Source organism: Mustelus asterias, chromosome 1 (genome assembly GCF_964213995.1).
Source record: "Mustelus asterias chromosome 1, sMusAst1.hap1.1, whole genome shotgun sequence".
NCBI lineage: Eukaryota > Metazoa > Chordata > Chondrichthyes > Carcharhiniformes > Triakidae > Mustelus > Mustelus asterias.
Window position 1 is genome coordinate 149,145,799 of NC_135801.1, and position 20,240 is coordinate 149,166,038.

Sequence of the window (20,240 nt, forward strand, 5' to 3'; positions counted from 1 at the left end):
TAGGAATGTGTGTTCGAGAGAAGGAGAGGGAAACCAAAGTCAAGGGTCAGAGCAGCTGAATGCACAGTGACAAATTCACTGTGGAATAGTTTATTGTGTTAATGGTGCACTGAAAATACAAGTTATTGTTAACAATAAAATTTCTCTTTTGTTTACTGTTACAAGACAATCTATATCAAGGATATTATTATAACGTGTTATAAGGATTATTGTATCTTGCAAAGCAATATCATAGAATCGTAGAATACCTACAATGCAGAAGAAGCCATTTGGCCCATTGAGTCTGCACCTACTCTCCGACAGAGTATCTTACCTAGACCCTCTCTCCTGCCCTATCCCGGTAGCCTCACACATTTACGTTGGCTAATCCATCTAACCTACACACCTTGGGACACTAAGGGACAATTTAGCATGATCAATCCACCTAATCCGTACATCATATTATCACAGTTAGGCCAATAAGCAATTTCATGCTTTTATTTCTCAACGAGAAAACTATTTATTGAAACAATTGATCAATTACAGAAAGTAACACATATATTGTACAAAGTTTCAAAAGTATCCTGGATTTGTACTATTCTATTTCGTGTATTCTCATAAAGGAAAATCAAGAATCAAACAACCAACAAGTAAATGGTGGCAGTGCAGTAGGGATGTATTAACAAAGATTATTCATAACTAATATAAAAATGCCCAGTCTCAGTAGAAGACAGATTTTGAGTTCATGAGAAAAATAGCCTGCACATTGAAGTTAAAGGTCAAATAATAACAGTGGCAATATGCAAAATGTTATCACAAATTACCATTTCTAATTCAAAATGTGTGCTAATTGCAAGATGACACAGTAATATAAACAAACCTCTTGAGAAATAAGATTCATTTTATGTTCTGGTATTGTTTTGCTCTTACATTTTGCTTTATTTTCTTTGTGGGATGTTGGCATCACTGGCAACACAGACATTTGTTGCCCATCTCTAATTGCCCTTGAACTGAGTGGCTTGCGAGGCCATTTCAGAGGGCAAGGAAGAGTCAAAGATATTGTTGTGGCTGTGGAGTCATTTTTTGCTAGGCTGGGGAAAGATGGCAGTTGTCCTTCCCTGGAAGGACAGTGGTGAACCGGATGGGCTTTAACAACAATCGATGAACACCACCACTATGGCTGGGTTTCAATTCCAGATTTTATTCATCAAATTCCACCACCTGCCACTGTGGTATTTGAACCAGTGTTCCTAGAGTATTAGCCTGGGCTTCTGGATTACTAGACCAGTGACATTACCACCACCATCTCACCCATATTGACCAGCTATTGTCCATTAGTTTTGCACAATACTGTCCTGTTGAATATTATGCATGCAATGAACAGAATAGTTACATTCTTACTTTGAGTTCTGATGGGATGCCAGCTTGTCCCTTCTCTCCTTTAATGCCTTGAATTCCACGTTCTCCTCGAGGTCCCATGTCTCCTTTACGGCCTTGCTCACCCTTGTCCCCCTCGTGTCCTGGGAGCCCATTATTTCCATTATTTCCATGGTTTCCTATTAAATTACAGGTAGTCATATTCTTGGAGTCAATTGGTATTTGGTTGCCAGCTGTTATCTTTAAACAATAGCTTCTTGGATCAATATGTCAAGTCTAAAAATAAAATAAATTTATGTTCTCCAATGGTTCAGGTGATAATTGTAAATGTTATTGGATAGGCACATGGAGCACACCAGGATGATAGGGAGTGGGATAGCTTGATCTTGGTTTCAGATAAAGCTCGGCACAACATCGTGGGCCGAAGGGCCTGTTCTGTGCTGTACTGTTCTATGTTCTATGTTCTATGTAGCGAGTGTACTGAAGGTGGGATTTTTTAATTTTACCCAAGCCCTATCTCCATAATCCCACACATTTATCCCACTAATCCTCCTAACCTACACACCTTGGGACAGTAAGGGGCAATTTAGATAAAAGTAAGATACTGCAGATATTGGAATCTGAAACAAAACCAGAAAATGCTGAAAAATCAGGTGTGACAGCATCTACGGAGAGAAAACAGAGCCAACGTTTCTCCACAGATGCTGTTAGACCTGCTGAAATTTTCCAGCATTTTCTGCTTTTGCTGAAGGGGCAATTTCACATGGCCAATCCGCCTAACCTGCACATCTTTGCAGTGTGGGAGGAACTGGAGCACCCAGAGGAAACTCACAAAGACACGGGGGGAATGTGCAAACTCCACACAGACAGACACCCGGGGCTGGAATCAAAGCTGGGTCTGTGGTGCTGTCAGGCAGCATGCTAACCACTGTGCCAACCATATGCTTTTCCTGCCTCCCTATGCTGAAGAGGAGTTCTCTGCACCCAAAGTGCACTGAAAATGTTTAGGCAAAGGTGTGATTGAATTTCCTTCACTGGGATATTAACAAGGTCATGATGTGGAGATGCCGGCGTTGGACTGGGGTAAACATAGTAAGAAGTCTAACAACACCGGGTTAAAGTCCAACAGGTTTATTTGGTAGCAAAAGCCAGCCACCAAATAAACCTGTTGGACTTTAACCTGGTGTTGTTAGACTTCTTACTATATTAACAAGGTGCAGAGATACTCCCAGTCTGTGTCCCACCTCCTGCAACCTGGGTCTAGCACCAGAAAATAAGGCAAGTAAAGGAGAAGGGCCAACAGAATGCTCATTTATTTGGTGGATAGTTAATAAACAATTGCTTTTTCAAACATGCCATAGGGCTCCTCTTCTTTTTTCTGTGAAAATCTTCAAAGGTACTTTATGAGAATTATCTGTGTTTTAGTGTCCAGTTCCCACGATAACAATGGGAGGGCTAGAAAGCTGTGTACAGTGCCTTCCATTTTAATAACATGATAGTGATAGGCCCGCAACAGACAGGCTCATCTCTGTGTCCTGCCCTTCATACAGTATAATGGGAGATACAGCATTATGGATCTCCATCTATTTTTCCTGAAATTTTCACCAGAGAGTGGGTATTTCCACATTTCAGTGTTTTAGAGCCTTAAAGAGGAATGGATGAGTTTTTTGACTGCAATCAGACAAAGAAAATACAACAATCATTAATCTACATTGTCCTTTGTATGATGCAATTATCAGACTTGGTGTATTTCATTGGTAGAGCAACTGAATATTCAAATGGGTTTTCATAGAGTCATACAGTCAGAGAGGTTCACAGCATGGAAACAGGCACTTGTCCATGCCGCCCCTTTTTTTAACCCCTAAGCTAGTCCCAATTGCCCGCGTTTGGCCCATATCCCTCTATATCCATCTTACCCATGTAAACGCTTTTTAAAAGACAAAATTGTGCCCACCTCTACTACTGCCTCTGGCAGCTTGTTCCAGACACTCACCACCCTCTGTGAAAAAATTGCCCCTTTGGAACTTTTTGTATCTCTCCCCTCTCACCTTAAACCTATGCCCTCTAGTTTTAGATGCCCTTCTCCTTTTCTTGCCTTATGTTCTGATGCTAGACCCAGTTTGCAGGAGCTGGGACACAGACTGGGAGTATCTCTGCACCTTGTTAATATGCCCTAAACACGTTAAAGAAGCCATCCCCTACGGACAAGCCCTCCGTATACACAGGATCTGCTCGGATGAGGAGGATCGCAACAGACACCTACAGACGCTGAAAGATGCCCTCATAAGAACAGGATATGGCGCTAGACTCATTGATCAACAGTTCCGACGCGCCACAGCGAAAAACCGCACCGACCTCCTCAGAAGACAAACACGGGACACAGTGGACAGAGTACCCTTCGTTGTCCAGTACTTCCCCGGAGCGGAGAAGCTACGGCATCTCCTCCGGAGCCTTCAACATGTCATTGATGAAGACGAACATCTCGCCAAGGCCATCCCCACACCCCCACTTCTTGCCTTCAAACAACCGCACAACCTCAAACAGACCATTGTCCGCAGCAAACTACCCAGCCTTCAGGAGAACAGTGACCAAGACACCACACAACCCTGCCACAGCAACCTCTGCAAGACGTGCCGGATCATCGACACAGATGCCATCATCTCACGTGAGAACACCATCCACCAGGTACACGGTACATACTCTTGCAACTCGGCCAACGTTGTCTACCTGATACGCTGCAAGAAAGGATGTCCCGAGGCATGGTACATTGGGGAAACTATGCAGACGCTGCGACAACGGATGAATGAACACCGCTCGACAATCACCAGGCAAGACTGTTCTCTTCCTGTTGGGGAGCACTTCAGCGGTCACGGGCATTCGGCCTCTGATATTCGGGTAAGCGTTCTCCAAGGCGGCCTTCGCGACACACGACAGCGCAGAGTCGCGGAGCAGAAACTGATAGCCAGGTTCCGCACACACAAGGACGGCCTCAACCGGGATATTGGGTTTATGTCACACTATTTCACATAAATATTTCTGCTTTTTTCCTCCTGAGTCTTTATCATGCGATCCTAGAATCAGAATTTATGTCACACTGTTTGTAACTCCCACGGTTGCGTGGACCTGCAGAGTTTCACTGGCTGTCTTGTCTGGAGACAATACACATCTTTTTGGCCTGTCTTGATGCTCTCTCCACTCCCATTGTTTTGTTTCTTAAAGACTGGATTGGTTGTAAGTATTCGCATTCCGGCCATTATTCATGTAAATTGAGTCTGTGTCTTATAAGTTCTGTTTGTGAACAGAATTCCCACTCACCTGAAGAAGGGGCTCAGAGCCTCGAAAGCTTGTGTGGCTTTTGCTACCAAATAAACCTGTTGGACTTTAACCTGGTGTTGTTAAACTTCTTACCTTGTTAATATCCCAGTGAAGGAAATTCAATCACACCTTTGCCTAAACAGGTTCAGTGCACTTTGGGTGCAGAGAACTCCTGTTCAGCAGAGGGAGGCAGGAAAAGCATATGGGAAAAGATACTGACTATCTAGCTAATCTGTGCCCCTCATTATGTTATAGACCTCTGCAAGATCACCCCTAAGTCTCCTACGCTCCAGAGAAAAAAGTCCCAGTCTATCCAGCCTCTCCTTATAACTCAAACCATCAAGTCCCGGTAGCATCCTCGTAAATCATTTTTGCAGTCTTTCTAGTTTAATAATATCCTTTCTATAATAGAGTGACCAGAACTGTACACAGTACTCCAGTGGCCTTACCAATGTCTTGTACAACTTCAACAAGACGTCCCAACTCCTGTATTCAATCTTCCAACCGAAGAAACCAAGCATGCCAAATGCCTTCTTCACCACTCTGTTCACCTGTGACTCCACTTTCAAGGAGCTATGAACCTGTACCCCTAGATCTCTTTGTTCTATAACTCTCCCCAATGCCCTACCATTAACTGAGTAAGTCCTGCCCTGGTTCAATCTACCAACATGCATCACCTCGCATTTATCTAAATTAAACTCCATCTGCCATTCGTCAGCCCACTGGCCCAATTGATCAAGATCCCGTTGCAAACCTAGCTAACCTTCTTCACTGTCCATTATGCCACCAATCTTGGTGCCATCTGCAAACTTACTAACCATACCTCCTAAATTCTCATCCAAATCATTAATATAAATGGCAAGTAACAGTGGATCCAGCACTGATCCCTGAGGCACACCGCTGGTCGAAAAAAACCCCTCTACAACCATCAAGCCAATTTTGTATCCATTTGACTACCTCACCCTGGATCCCGCTTTGAAACAATTAAAGTAAAGTTCTTCCATTTATGGATAATGGGCAACATGCAAGTAGTTTCAACTTGTACGTTTCTAAAAGGAAACTTCATTCCAGATCAGCATTTGTTGCCCTTGAGACAGTAGTGGCGAGCCACCTATTTGACCTGCTGCAGTCCATGTGGTGGAGGTACGTCAACAGTGATGCTGGAGAGGGAGTTCCAGGTTTTTGGATCCAATGACAGTGCAATGGCAGTGATACAGTCCCAGGTCAGGATTGTGTGTATTATGCATCAACTGCAACAAGACAGATATGGGCTAGCAGAATGCGCAGAGAAATAACAGAGGGAATTTGATACAGAGAAGTGTGAGGTAATACATTTTTGCAGAAGGGATAGGGAGGGAGAGGCAATATAAAATTAATGGAATAATTCTAAAGAGTGTGCAGGGACAGAGGGACCCAGGGGTGCCTGTGCATAGATCTTTAGGGTGGCAAGACATATGGAGAGAGTAGTTAGCAAAGCATGTGGGATCTTGGGCTTCATAACTAAAGAGCAGGAAGACGCACTGAGCCATTATGAAGTTCTGGTTAGGCCATAACTAGGGTATTGCATAAAGTTCTGATCACCACACTTCAAGAAGGATATGAATTTAACATTGTGCAGAGGAGATTTATAAGGATGAATTCAGGAATGGAGGATTTAGTTATAATGTGAGGTTGGAAAAGATGATATTGTTCTCTTTGGAGCAAAGGAGACTGAGTGGAGAGTTAACACATGTGTATAAGATTATGATAGTTTTGAATGAGGTAGACATGGGACACTGTTGCTGTTAGCTGTTGGTACAAGGATTAAGAGTCACAGATTTAAGATTTTGGGTAAGAGCTGTGTGTAGGGCAATGTGAGAAATAACAGTGAGAGATAATAACCTGTAACTGGCTGTCTACAGGAATGGTGGAAATAAAGACCAATGATTTCAAAAGGAAATTGGCTCGCTATTTGAAAGAAATAAACCTGCAGGGCTACAATTATAGCGCAGAGGACTGGGACTGTCTGGATTGCTTCTTGGAGAACAAGCATTGACACAATGGATAGAATGGCCTCCTTTTAGCTGTTATTGATTCTAAGGCCAGACTTCTCTGACCTCACCCACGCTGGGATTATCCGGTCCCAATGCAGTGAATGGAGATTTGGCTGAGCACCAAATTCTGTGTTCTTGCTAGCAGCAGTGGTGGGGTGAACGACATCAGAGAATCCAGGCCTTAAAAATCCCAACCTCTTTGGTAAGACTCTTCGCTAGTGAACCCATACCTCTGCTGTCCTTATCCTTCCAGGTAACGAGTTTGGAAGGTACTTCTTCTTTACTTGTCCGTGGGATGTTGGCAAGGCCAGCTTTTGTTACCCATCCCAAAGTGCGTTGCTAGGCCATTTCAGAGGGAAACTAAGAGTCAAGATCTGGAGTCACATGTTGGTCAGGCCAGGTAAGGTCAGCAGATTTCCTTCCCTAAGGGGGCATTCCAGAACCAGAAAGGTTTTTACAGCAATCAGTGATAGTAACAATTACTGACCATAAAGCTGAGAATACTGTTAGATTACAAATTTATGAATTGAATTTAAATTCCACCAGTTGCTATGACAGAATTTGAACACATGTGTGCACAGCATAAGCCTGTGCCTCTGGATTGCCAGTCCAGTGACATTAGCACGACACCACTATCCCTTTCTCAAAAAGGCTTGGTGACTTGTAGCAATGTATCTTGTAGAAGGCACACACTGCTGTCATTGGGCACAAGTGATGGAGAGAGTGAATATTTAAGGTGGTGGGTTGGTTATAGGCTGCTTTTCCTGGATGATGTCACACTTCTTGAGTGTTTTTGGAGTTGCGCTCATCCAGCAAGTGCAGAGTATTCCACCAGAGTCCTGACAATTTGTCGGAATTAGGAAGGATTCTTCCTCCACAAGTAAACAAACCTCAGCTCTTCCCAGAAGCAGATGTGAGGGTCTGAATTCCTGAAAGTACTCCCTGCTGAGACTCACTGTGCAGATTCACATGAAGAATGGACATTTGGGAGAGATACTGGAGTGATCACTGGTCATTGTGAATGATGGCCTCCAATCATTAAGTGCAGGAATAAAGAATGGGTTAAAATTGAAAGAGAGAAATGAAGCATTGAAAAAGCACAATTGATAACTCACCCGGAATACCAGCTTGGCCAGGAGGACCAGGCCATCCACGGGGACCAGGTTCTGCTCGGTGACAACAGGAGTTACATTCGAAATGAGCAGGCCTATCCACAATCTCATGTTGTTCCTCAAAACAGAAAATTAATTTTTAATTTGCAAGTATACTTTAGCACAAAATCTAAATTGACAAGCTAAAAAAAAGTCACTCAAGGCAACTGATCTGATTTTAGGATAACAAGTTTTATTTTTTTTTACAAATTTTGTCATAGTTCTTTGAACAGAAAATTGAGTATATACCATGGTTACAAGTGTATTCAGATAAGTGAAATGTGTGAATATTACGTCATAATTGTTGATGTAAAAAATGCTGTCATTCCAATAATGAAAAGAATTATCAGCATGTGAATAGTGTACTTTGAAATTAAAGTGAAAATCAGCCAGAAAATTTGTGGGAAGGAATAGATTCTTTATGAAAATCGATTGTCACAAATTTCTAGATGATTTGCATTGCTCTTGAATTAGCTTCACAGGAATCAAATCAAATCCTTGACTTCCCCAGGAGTTTCATGAAGTCGCTGCATTCACACGCTAATTGTCCATTAAACACAGCACAGAACATTAAGTCTAGTAATTAACCATTTAAGTACTCTTTAAACAATGTAATAATGGTTGATGACTGGTAAGCAGCTTCACTGGCCCAAAAAGGGAACACTAAAAGTATTTAGTCTCATCCCTTCAAGTTGAGAATTGTTGTTGGAGATTTCAAAAAAACTTAAAGAAAAAAATGTTTATTTTATTTTTCTTTCTCATAATCTAATCTTTGTTTCCATCTCTTTGGGTGGAAGTCATTATTCTCCTGGTGGGGAGTTTAGAGGTGGGAGGCATTTAATCAGGCAGAAGCGTGTGAAATGGAGGACCCAGTTGTCTTTGTGCCCTGTCCAATTAAGTCCAGGGAAGGAAGGCTTATGCACAGTTTTCTCCCCGGGCACTAATTGAAGTCAGCAATGCCCATTTAAGGGCCTCATCCTACCATGTACTTATATTCAAATAGCAGTGAGGTGGATGGTTGCCACAGGGAGCCTGAGGAGGTCGGGAGGTGGCGGGGTTACCAGACATAGAGGCTTGATAATGAGATGTTAATAGATTCTAATGGGAATCCTGACGTTAAATATTGGGATTCCTGTTACATCATTGATGAGGGGGATGGGCTGGGATAATCGCAAGGGGAAATTCCATTGGTGTGAATTGCATTTTGGGCCTCCCGCGAGATTTTCCATTCCCTCACAAACCCGCCGGTTGAAAACAGGAGTGGAAAATTCCCCCTGTGGTTCTACCAGGTAAAAAGACTGTCCAATTGTGCACTTAAAGCATAAAAGAAGAAGCCAAACCATAATAAGCAAAAATAACCAGAGCATTTCAACATAGCATTATACAACTTTTCAGATACATGGAATTATTTATTGAGCATATACTTCCATTACATGGCTAATATTTAAAGGAAAGTTTAAATATACAATTCAAAATAACAATGAAAAATATTTTATGCATAAATTCCATACAATCAGAATTTAATGCAGCAGCGAAGATATATTCATTAGCATAATAAGCATGTAAAAATCAAGAACAGGGCAAAACATTGCATAGGGTTAATAAGCACCACAACTGCATCTTCATCTTGCACACAAGTCAAGCTTCTGATAGTGTTTTGATAAATCATATGATTTATTTTTAAACATATATATTGTTGGGTTGAGGATGACATTGGAAATGCCACCACTTATAGCAACCCCAGTTGCCTTGAAAAAACCAATGAAATTCTTGAAATTATGCTATTTGGAGTTGGCTGTTCTATCACCTTATCAAACTGATTTCTTTTTGTATTTTTTGTCTACTCCCACAGTAGTGTTAGAGTATGAAATCCGTTGCCATGCGTAGCTGTTGAAATCAAACGAATCGCAACATTTAAGTTTTAAAGTTTACTTATTTATTACAAATAAGGCTTACATTAACACTGCAATGAAGTTACTGTGAAATCCCCCTAGTCGCCACAATCCGGCACCTGATCGGGTCAATGCACCAAACCAGCACGTCTTTCAGAATGTGGGAGGAAACCAGAGCACCCGGAGGAAACCCCTCGCAGACATGGGGAGAACATGCAAACTCCACACAGACAGTAACCCAAGCCAGGAATTGAACCTGAGTCCCTGGCGCTGCGAAGCAGCGGTGCTAATCACTGTGCCACCCTGCCGTCCACATGGGAAGTGGGAAGTGGGAAATAGATAGAACTTCAAGAAGATAAATATTAAAGTAATGAGGAAAAACAGGGGAGTTACATTGTAGGAGACATCTCTGACATTGAGCACGCTGTGCTCAAATTCTAATGACAGGCTGGTGGAAGTGTCAGTTTTGTCAATATGGTTTGCCCTATTTTTGACAGGTCTGAATTACACCAACTGTTACATTGGTTTTATTTGATGTTTAGGTTTGAAATCAGGGTTTTTCTTAAATCGTATTGCTTGATCGGTTATAATGCTGCATTTAGTGAGAAAAATTACATATGGGAATGTGACCGTTTCAATGAAAGTCACAAAATATTTTCTGCTTTGACTGAGTTAAATATTGCATTTGAATGAATAAAAATATTTCTGTCGCTGTTCTATTTTCATGAGGGAAATCACTGCTGTATAATCATAGAAAAAGTTACTGTTCAAGTAATTATGCAGTGCAGAATCTAGACTATAGCATGCCAGAAACAATTCATAAGTTATATAGTCCATTTCTCTTGTGAGTACATTGCAAAATGCGATATTTTCCAAATACTTGGGGCTACCCTTCCCGACCACCTGAAAACCTTTCCAAACTAGTCTGAAAACGGGTAAACATAACTAATTCAAACATCAAAATGATGAATCTTTGACAGATAACATAGCCAACCAGGGTTCTAACAAATTTAAAGTTCTAATTAATTCTCATGCATTTCTTTTAATTAAATATACAGGGAAAATAAAAAGAAAATTCACTTTGAAATAAGTTACACAAAATACATTTCAACTGCCGCGTTATCTCGGGAATGGGAAATAAAATGTGTTTTAAATTGCTCCTCTTTTAATGAGTTAATTATAAGATATTTTATCATTCAATTTGAAAAGTGTTCACTCCTGTTTCAATAGTTGGTTTTGTTTAATTTTACAATACAACAAATTTATGAGTAAACCCATAATAAACATACAAAACTTCTCTTTTTCCCCATCAACAAAAAAAAAGGAAATACTGGAATTTTGAGCCAGAGAAAGCATTAACTGAAAATCAACTAAACTTTGTTATCCCAAAATTCAAATTGTTCCAGTTTAAGCCAGATGAAGCCAAACTGCCTCGGGACTATTACCAACTTTGCGTATAAAATCAGTTCAGAGTACCTGGATGCTATCAGGAGTTGACAGTTCTATCACCTTAGTTTCAAATTTGTTTCTTTTCGGCTTTTTTTGTACTTTTCCTGTCTTGTCAGCTGCAGTCGGCCTCGAATTTACCCCACCTGTATGGTTTACAGCTTCAGTCTGTTCGCTCTTTAAATACCTGGAAGTTTCCTGGTTTTCAACTACTTTTGTCAAGTTTGCATTATCTTTCACGCTCACCTCCGAGTATTCTTCCAGGCATTGGCAAAAGGGTAGGAAGAGGAAAATGAGCAGGCACCAGCGTTCACATATCTTCAGTGCCATTGCCTTTGGGATGGGGCCAGCAGTAAGATGCTAGTCTTATCCTTCAGTCACATGCAAATCCCTCTGAAGCCTGCACCAAGCGTACAATTTTATAGTGTTGTAGACTCCTGCTACAGGAAACGCTAGGACAGCCCAGTGATATAATCCCTCAGCTGTGATCAGTTGAACCTATTGAAAAAAAAATGGTTCATGTTGCTTAAATGAGGTGTGACTTATTCATTAGTTCACCACAGTCACACATTTGCATGGATTAATATTGATCGCTCCCTTGTTTCCCACATTTTGGTGTGGGTTATCCATTTAACATTTGGAGTAGGTCTGTTTTTGTTCAAGTGTGAAAAACTTTGTTGAAAGTGAGAATTCGTGACTAATGCAGAACTTTCCTAGCTGGAACCTTGTGGTAATCGAATTATATGGCTATTTCTAACTGGATAACTGCATGACTTGTTTTTTTAAAAGAAAAGACCTGACATTTGGAGCTTCAGTTCATCCTAACGGTTATAAAACACGCAGCATCAGCTTGATTTCAAAGGAAGGGAATAAAGCTTGAAATAACTTACCCAAAATTCAATTGATTATATGTGATCTAGTTAGATTTTCTTACTATTTGATGCAAAAAAAAGTTATGTGTAACTGCGCTTTCATTTCAGTCAGAGTGATTAATGGTACTGCCCCAAGAATGATGTCTTGAACATTGAGACTTATGCCAATGGGTGACTCATTACAAAACCAGACATTATACTATTTTCAAAAATGCATAGATTTTTTAGATTGCGGTGTGAATTTCTTCACTGTCTTAAGGAATGTTTAAAAATCTCAGAGTTCTCCTGTTCTATTTTTCAGTGATCTGAAACAAACCATATCTGATTAAGCAATTGATTTTATTTAGAAAGGCAGGGTGTTTGTGAAATGATAATATAAAATAAGCTGAAGGTTATGGGCTAGATGTTAACTTGCACTGGCAGGAAGCTCACTGGTGGAAATTAATCACCAGGCAATTATGCACCCCACCCAATTCCTTTCCAAAAAGCAAAAACCAGGCAGGGGGCATAAAGAGAAAATGAAGGAAAACTGGTTTACCGTCCAGTGGTGAAACCTAAAATCTACAACAATTTTTCTCCATTTACCGGTTTGCTTTAGGAGTGCTGGCTATTGGCAGACAGATAAGTTTGTGATTTTTGTTTTGCAGGTTGTGGGCATCACTGGCCCATCCCTAATAAGAACATAAGAGCCAGGAGCAGGAGTAGGCCATCTGGCCCCTCGAGCCTGCTCCGCCATTCAATAAGATCACGGCTGATCTTTTTGTGGACTCAGCTCCACTTACCCGCCCGCTCACCATAACCCTTAATTCCTTTACTGTTCAAAAATTTATCTATCCTTGCCTTAAAAACATTCGATGAGGTAGCCTCAACTGCTTCACTGGGCAGGGAATTCCACAGATTCACAACCCTTTGTGTGAAGAAGTTCCTCCTCAACTCAGTCCTAAATCTGCTTCCCCTTATTTTGAGGCTATGCCCCCTAGTTCTAGTTTCACCCGCCAGTGGAAACATCTTCCCTGCTTCTATCTTATCTATTCCCTTCATAATCTTATATGTTTCCATAAGATCTCCCCTCATTTTTCTGAATTCCAAAGTGTATAGCCCCAGTCTACTCAGTCTCTCCTCATAAGCCAACCCTCTCAACTCCGGAATCAACCTAGTAAATCTCCTCTGCACCCCCTCTAGTGCCAGTATATCCTTTCTCAAGTAAGGAGACCAAAACTGTACACAGTACTCCAGGTGTGGCCTCACCAGCACCTTATACAGCTGCAACCTAACCTCGCTGTTTTTAAACTCCATCCCTCTAGCAGTGAAGGACAAAATTCCATTTGCCTTCTTAATTATCTGCTGCACCTGCAAACCAACTCCTTGAGATTCCTGCACAAGGACACCCAGGTCCCTCTGCACAGCAGCATGCTGCAATTTTTTACCATTTAAATAATAATCCATTTTGCTGTTATTCCTACCAAAATGGATGACCTCACAGTTACCAACATTGTACTCCATCTGCCAGACCCTCGCCCACTCACTTAGACTATCTATATCCCTTTGCAGACTTTCAGCGTCCTCTGCACACTTTGCTCTTCCACCCATCTTAGTGTCATCTGCGAATTTTGACACACTACACTCGGTCCCCAACTCCAAATCATCTATGTAAATCGTAAACAATTGCGGTCCCAACACTGACCCCTGAGGCACACCACTAGTCACTGATCACCAACCAGAAAAACACCCATTTACCCCCACTCTTTGCTTTCTGTTAGTTAACCAATCCTCTATCCATGCTAATACATTACCCGTAATACTATGCACCTTTATCTTATGTAGCAACCTTTGGTGCGGCACCTTGTCAAATGCCTTCTGGAAATCCAGATACACCTGATCCAGATGATGTATGGCATTACTTACTGCAGTGATGGGATGAAGTTTATGAATTCAGTGGAGCTAAATTTCTGGAAGTCACAGGTGACAAGGGAACATCATAGAAAATTATGTCTCCCAAGCTGCCTCTAGCTGGGTGGCAAATGTCACAGTGGTTAGCACTGCTGCCTCACAGGCCAGGGACCCAGGTTCAAATCCTTCCTTGAGTTGCTGCCTGTGTGTAGTCTGTATGTTCTCCTGGTGTCTGTGTGGGCTTCCTGCGGGTGCTCCAGTTTCCTCCCACAGTCCAAAAGATGTGCTGGTTAGGTGCATTGACCATGCTAAATTCTGCCTCAGTGTACCCGAACAGGCGCCAGAGTGTGGTGACTAGGGGACTTTCACAGTAACTTCATTGCAATGTTGGTGTAAACGTAGTTGTGACACTAATAAACTTTAAACTAGCATTTCCCGACCAGTAACAGAATGAAAAGCACTGGTAATCATGAGAATAATTATTTGTAAATTTTGGATTAAGGGCAAAGTTGTAGTCACCTTTCTCCTTTACTAAATCTTTGAGCTCGTAACTCTTACCCAAAACTGGACTATTGCTCTGTGAGGAAAATTTGAGTTCTGACATGCGGGAACACTCACCCCAACACAAACTGGAGGAACAGCAGCACCTCATCTTCCGAGTGGGCACTTTACAACCTTCCGCACTGAACATTGAGCTCAAAAACATCAGAGCATGAACTCTCCCCTCCACCTTCATCCCATTTCCATTTATTTTATTTCATTTTGATGGTTCTTTTCATCTCATTCATCCATTTTTATCATCCTTCTTTCTCTCTTCCATTTTTCATTTCTTCATTCCCGCTCTCCTTTGAGCCCTTCACGGCAACTGCCTTAACTATCTGTCCCTCTATTCTTCCATTCACACATTCTGATCTCTTATTGGACACTTTTAGCACCTCACTCAGCCGCCTATATCCTCATTTATATTCCCTCTGTCCTATTACAGCACCCCCCACCCCCCCGCACTTCACCCATAGTATAAATGTTTTCTGATTTTCTTTGCCGTTAGCTCTGAGGAAAGGTCATCCAGACTCGAAGTGTTGGCTCTGTTCTCTCTCCACAGATGCTGTCAGGCCTGCTGAGAGTTACCAGCATTTTCTGTTTTTGTTTCAGATTCCAGTATCCGCAGATTTTGCTTTTAATATAGCATGAACAGAGTTACTGGTTTTCATATATAAATTACATGCATGGCCACAATTTTGTGTGGATATATGTGAAATGTCTTCAGTTCTCTGTTTTAAAGTGTTTGAGATTGTTGTATTAATGTGACAGCCTGGAAGCAATCGACTAAGGAAAACTTACAATCTCCTTAAAATGTCTTGGAAATCTGTAATTGTTTTCAAGAATGTTTGCAAAGGACTTTTTTACAAGTTTAAATCAATTGTGAAGAAATCAATTGTTACTTCCTTGAATAAATTAGTGTCAACGGGAAGTAAGTTAAGGAAAAGAAACATGTGGCAAGTAAACACAAATGAAAGCTACAAGCAGTGGTGATGGAGGGTGAAGGTGATCAAAGCATGGATGCGGAAATTAAGAGAAAGCAGAAAAGAACAGAAAAAGGAACACAGAAAATTCTTGAAAGGAGAATAAGCAAATCACGCTTTGGAAGAGGTCAGTTATTCTGTTTGGCAAGGAAGGAGGCAAGAGCTCTTTGAGGTGCTGCACGAGCTGGCTAAAAAGGTCTAAAACCTGGAGATCTGTTTGAATAGCCCAGAGATGCTAAAGAGCTGGATACTTTCCCAGAAGTAGCCAACAGGGTGTTATTGAAAAGGATCTTTGGAAAGCTACACCATCCAGACTACTGTGACCCACGGAAGAGAGGGTTTGTAGAAGTGTGATGAAATACAAAGGTGAAAACTATTGTCAGATCAGGCTCCTGACCTAGCTTGCATGGATAAAGAGCAGCATATTGTTGTGTGGGGAGTGATGTGAATGCTTGTGGTTGCATGAAACGTATCTTTGTTGTATCAACGATTTACTTTTTTATTTGAGGTATCATTTGCCTGTTAATCCATTGGATAATTTGCATTGGTTCTGATTTACATTAAAGTAAAAGTTGCACAAAGCGGAATCTTGTTGGTAACTTCTTAATTTGGGTGTCATTTGGTAAATTTGGTTATTTTGATTTACTCTCCCCACGGAGATCATAACATAATCATAATATTCTCACAAATCTTTCTTCCTCGTGATAGTTGAAGTTCGTGGCATACATGCTAATGGAACTGTTTGATATCTCGCACCTTTTTGGATGCATTTGTACCAAGGACAGTGACGAGAACTGTTCTAATTGTTAGATAAATATTAAAATAGGTAAACGAAAGACTTACATAAGGTGACAAATAGAAACAGGAGTGGACCATGCTGCAATTCTCCACTCCGCTACTCAATAAGATCATCTATATAGAATCATAGATTCCTACAGTGCAGAAGGAGCCCATTCGACCCATCAAGCCTGCACCGACCACAGTCCCACCCAGGCCCTTATCCCCATAACCCCATGCATTTACCCTAGCTAGTTCCCCTGACATTAAGGGGGAATTTAGCATGGCCAATCCACCTAACCTGCACATCTTTGGAGTGTGGGAGGAAACTGGAGCACCCGGAGAAAACCCACGCAGAGATGGGGAGAACGTGCAAATTCCACACAGACACACCCAAACCAGGAATCGAACCCAGGTCTCTGGCACTGTGAACCACAGTACTAACCACTGTGCCACCATGCTGCCCCATTATCATGGATAATCTTCTATTCCAGCTCTGTACTTTCCCACCTTATCAACAGATCCCTTGAATCTCTTAATGCCTGCCCCCCTCCAAAAACTACCAATTTTCATCTTGAATATGCTGAGTATCTGCAGCTTTCAAGCGTTAGAGAATTTTAACGACTCACAACCCTCTGAGTGAAAAAATATTTCCTCATCTCAGTCCAAAATGACCAACCATTTTTCCTGATTTCATCATTCATAGTTCTAGACCTCCCAGCCTGTCAGCAGCTACCCTAGCAAGCCCTCCAAAAGTTTTATACACTTTAAAGAAATCACCTCTGTTGTGTATGTGGTGTCCGTCTCTTTAAGACAGCACAGCAGAAGAGAGTCACCTGAATTGAGGAGCCAATGGGGAACCGAGACTAAGGATCCCACTACAGGGTGGAGTCCTCTCTTGGGCAAAATACATCTAGTAACCATGTAGTTAACATCATAAAGACTGGAGGCAGACTCCAGGGCAGCCTAGAGCTGCAACTCCTGTACCTAGTTTTTCTTAATCAACAAATATCTTTTGTTCCTTACAAAACCTGTAATCTCTGGATGAAGCCTGAATGCCACAACATAACGGCCTCCCGTTCTTCTAAACTCAAGGGTATATATGTCCATTCTACTCAATCTTTTTTCACAGGATAAACTCTCATTCTAGGAATCAACTTAGCGAAACTTCACTGCAACCCCTCTCAAACAAGCATATCTTACAAAAGAAAGGAAGCTAAAGCTGTACATAGTATTCCAGGTCTGTCCTCAGAAAAGTGCTATATATTTTCTGGGACACTTCCTTACTCTGTGAGACCTCCAAACAACCCGCAATAAAGAAGATTTGCTTTCAAAATTGCTCGCTAACTTCTGTGATTTGTGTTCAAGGACCCAGATCCCTTTGCATACTGCCATTTGTTAGTTTCTCATCTTAAAAAAATATTCTGCTTTTCTGTTCTTCCTACTCAAGTGGACAATTTCATATGTACCCACATTATACTCCATCTGCCAACTTATTGTCCACTCACTCGACCTGTCTAAATTCTTTTACATAAAAACATATGGAGACACAAGTGAAGGCCGTGAAGCGGGCTTTGTGCTGGGCGCCACCGCCTCCACGTGTCTCCAGCCACCAGACTTCCAGCATCATCAGCTCTGCGCCAGAAATCGGTGTGGAGCTGAATAAATTATTATAATGAGCATTTACGTGTAACTAGCGGGCCCGGGACTGGAGTCTCCAGGCCTGTGAATATCTATCCCCTGCCAGGAGTGTTTTACTCCAGCCGGGTTTACAACAGCTCCCCACTAGCAGGGAGCTGGCGGCCCAACCCTGCTGGAGTGAAGAGGGGACATGGAGGGTCATGAGTAAGGGGGGTGCCCTCTGGGCATTGCCAGCTTGGCAGTACCAGCCTGGCCTCCTGGCACTGCCCAAGGGGCAAAATGGCAAAGCCCAGGGGGCACCTTGCACTGCCCATTGGGCAGTGCCAAGGGGGCAGGGCCAGAGGGGATCAGGGCCTACTGGGGGGCGGGTTCTCTGTGAGGGGAAGAGATTGGTGGGGGTGGGGGGCTCCCTTCCACTCTGCACTCAGGCTTGGTGACAGAGGGAGGGAGCCAGCGATTGGGGCTGGACATCGACCTACCGGGGGGGGTCGGGGCTGCGGGTCGTTGAGGGGGGGGGGGTCGAGGCTGGCCTGAACACGTCCGGGAGGCTAGTGATCAGGTGGTGGTGGGAGTTGGGGGGGTGGGGGGGTGGGGGGGGGTGGGTGGGGGGGGGTGGGGAAGAATTCCAAGGCCAGCGATGTAGGTCAAGGGGCTGGCCAGCAACTGAGCTAGCCAGCAATCAGGAGGCCGGCAGTGCGGGGCTACTGTGCATATGCTGATTTCAGCTATGACAGATCGGCACTGCGCAGGGTCCACTCAGCGCTATGCTACCGGCCACTCCAGCGGGAATAGACCCTGTCCACAGCTTTTTAATGAGATTCACACTCGTGCATTCTGCAGTGCAGAGTGTGGGAGATTCATTTCGAAAATCCCGTTGGAAAAAGCAGCGTGATTTACTCCAGTTTTTACGTGAATTCGGCACTTAGAATTTCTTTGGGAGAATCCCACCCATGAATCAGGAGCAGAAGTAGTCCACGTGACCCTTCAAGCCTGCTCCACCGTTCATAGAGTCATAGAATAGAGGTTTACAGCATGGAAACAGGCCCTTCGGCCCAACTTGTCCATGCCACCCCTTTTTTTAACTCCTAAGCTGGTCCCAATTCCCCGCATTTAGCCCATATACCCATCTTACCCATGTAACTGTCTTAACGCTTTTAAAAGACAAAACTGTACCCACCTCTACTACTACCTCTTATTCAATAAGATCATAGCTGATCTGAATGTAACCTCCCGCCTAACCCTGATAACCTTTCATCTCCTTGGTGATCAAGAATTTATCTACTTCTGCCTTGAAAACATTCAAAGACTCTGCTTTGACTGTGATTTGAGGGAGGGAGTTTCAAAGATTCACTACCCTATGAGAGAAAGAAATTCTTCTCATCTCTGTTTCAAATGGGTGCCCCTAGTTCTAGATTCACCCACAAGAAAAAGCATCCTCTTAACACTCACCTTATCATGACCACCCACACCCCCTTCACCCCCCCAAAATCTTATATGTTTCTAAACTCGAGTGGATACAGGCCTAAACTGTCCAATCTTCCCTCAACAAACAACCTGCCCATTCCTGGAATAGAAACAGAAAATTGCTGGAAAAATTCAGAAGGTCTGGCTTAGATAGAAACAAAGTTAATGGCTGGGCTTGTCCCAAAAATATTCTACGTGCCAAATTCGAGTAAAAACTGGAGTAAATCCTGTTGGGTTTGTTAGCGGGAGTTTCCAAATGAATCTCCCACATTCTGTGCATTACAGAGTGCCTTAGCAAGAATCACGATAAAGATCAGTGGGCAGGGCCTATTCCTACTTGAGGAGGTCGGCAGCATAGCGCTGAGTGGACCACTGCACATGCGCTGACCTGTCAGAGCGGGTATGCCCCCAATATGTCCTGCCCCTCTGGTTCCGCCCCCTGGGCACTGGGCTATGCCAATGTCCATCTTGGGCATTGCCACTTTGCCCCTTTGGCAGTGCCAAGAGGCCAGCCTGGCAATGCCCAGGGGCCGCCCCCTCCCTTGCCCCCGACCTCCTGGGGGGCCTCCATGGTCTCCCTTCGCTCCAGCGGGGTCGGGCAGCCAGCTCCCCGTTAGTGGGGACCTGTTGTAAACGCCGCTGTAGTGAACCATTCCTGGTGGGAATGGAGAGGCTAGCGGGCCCGGAGACTTCAGTCCCAGGCCCGCTAATCAGACTCAAATCAGGATTTAAATATTTTAATCGATGCTGGAAATCCGGCAGCTGGAGATACAAGGAGGTCATGGTGCCCAACGGGAAGCCCGCTAAACGGCCTTCACTTATGTCTCCCTGCCTGTTGCGCTGCTCTAGCCCCTCTAAATCTCAGAGCTCTGCAATCCCA

The 20,240-nt window shown here is 42.9% G+C and overlaps 1 protein-coding gene across 2 annotated transcripts in view; it reads right to left on the reverse strand.

Moving 5' to 3' along the window:
* Positions 1-11,637, reverse strand: part of LOC144501483 (complement C1q tumor necrosis factor-related protein 3-like) — a 32,866-nt gene extending 21,229 nt beyond the window's left edge. Inside the window, exons 1-3 of one of the 2 annotated variants that reach the window (XM_078225400.1) lie at positions 11,440-11,637; positions 7,820-7,934; positions 1,381-1,535 (exon numbers count right to left, since the gene is read on the reverse strand). In XM_078225400.1, the coding sequence (XP_078081526.1) occupies positions 1,381-1,535; positions 7,820-7,934; positions 11,440-11,523 (354 nt within the window). In that variant the 5' untranslated portion in view covers positions 11,524-11,637. Of the gene's footprint in view, positions 1-1,380; positions 1,536-7,819; positions 7,935-11,223 lie in introns of both variants that reach the window. The other variant, XM_078225311.1, reaches the window with a different exon arrangement.
* Positions 11,638-20,240: the final 8,603 nt, after the last annotated feature.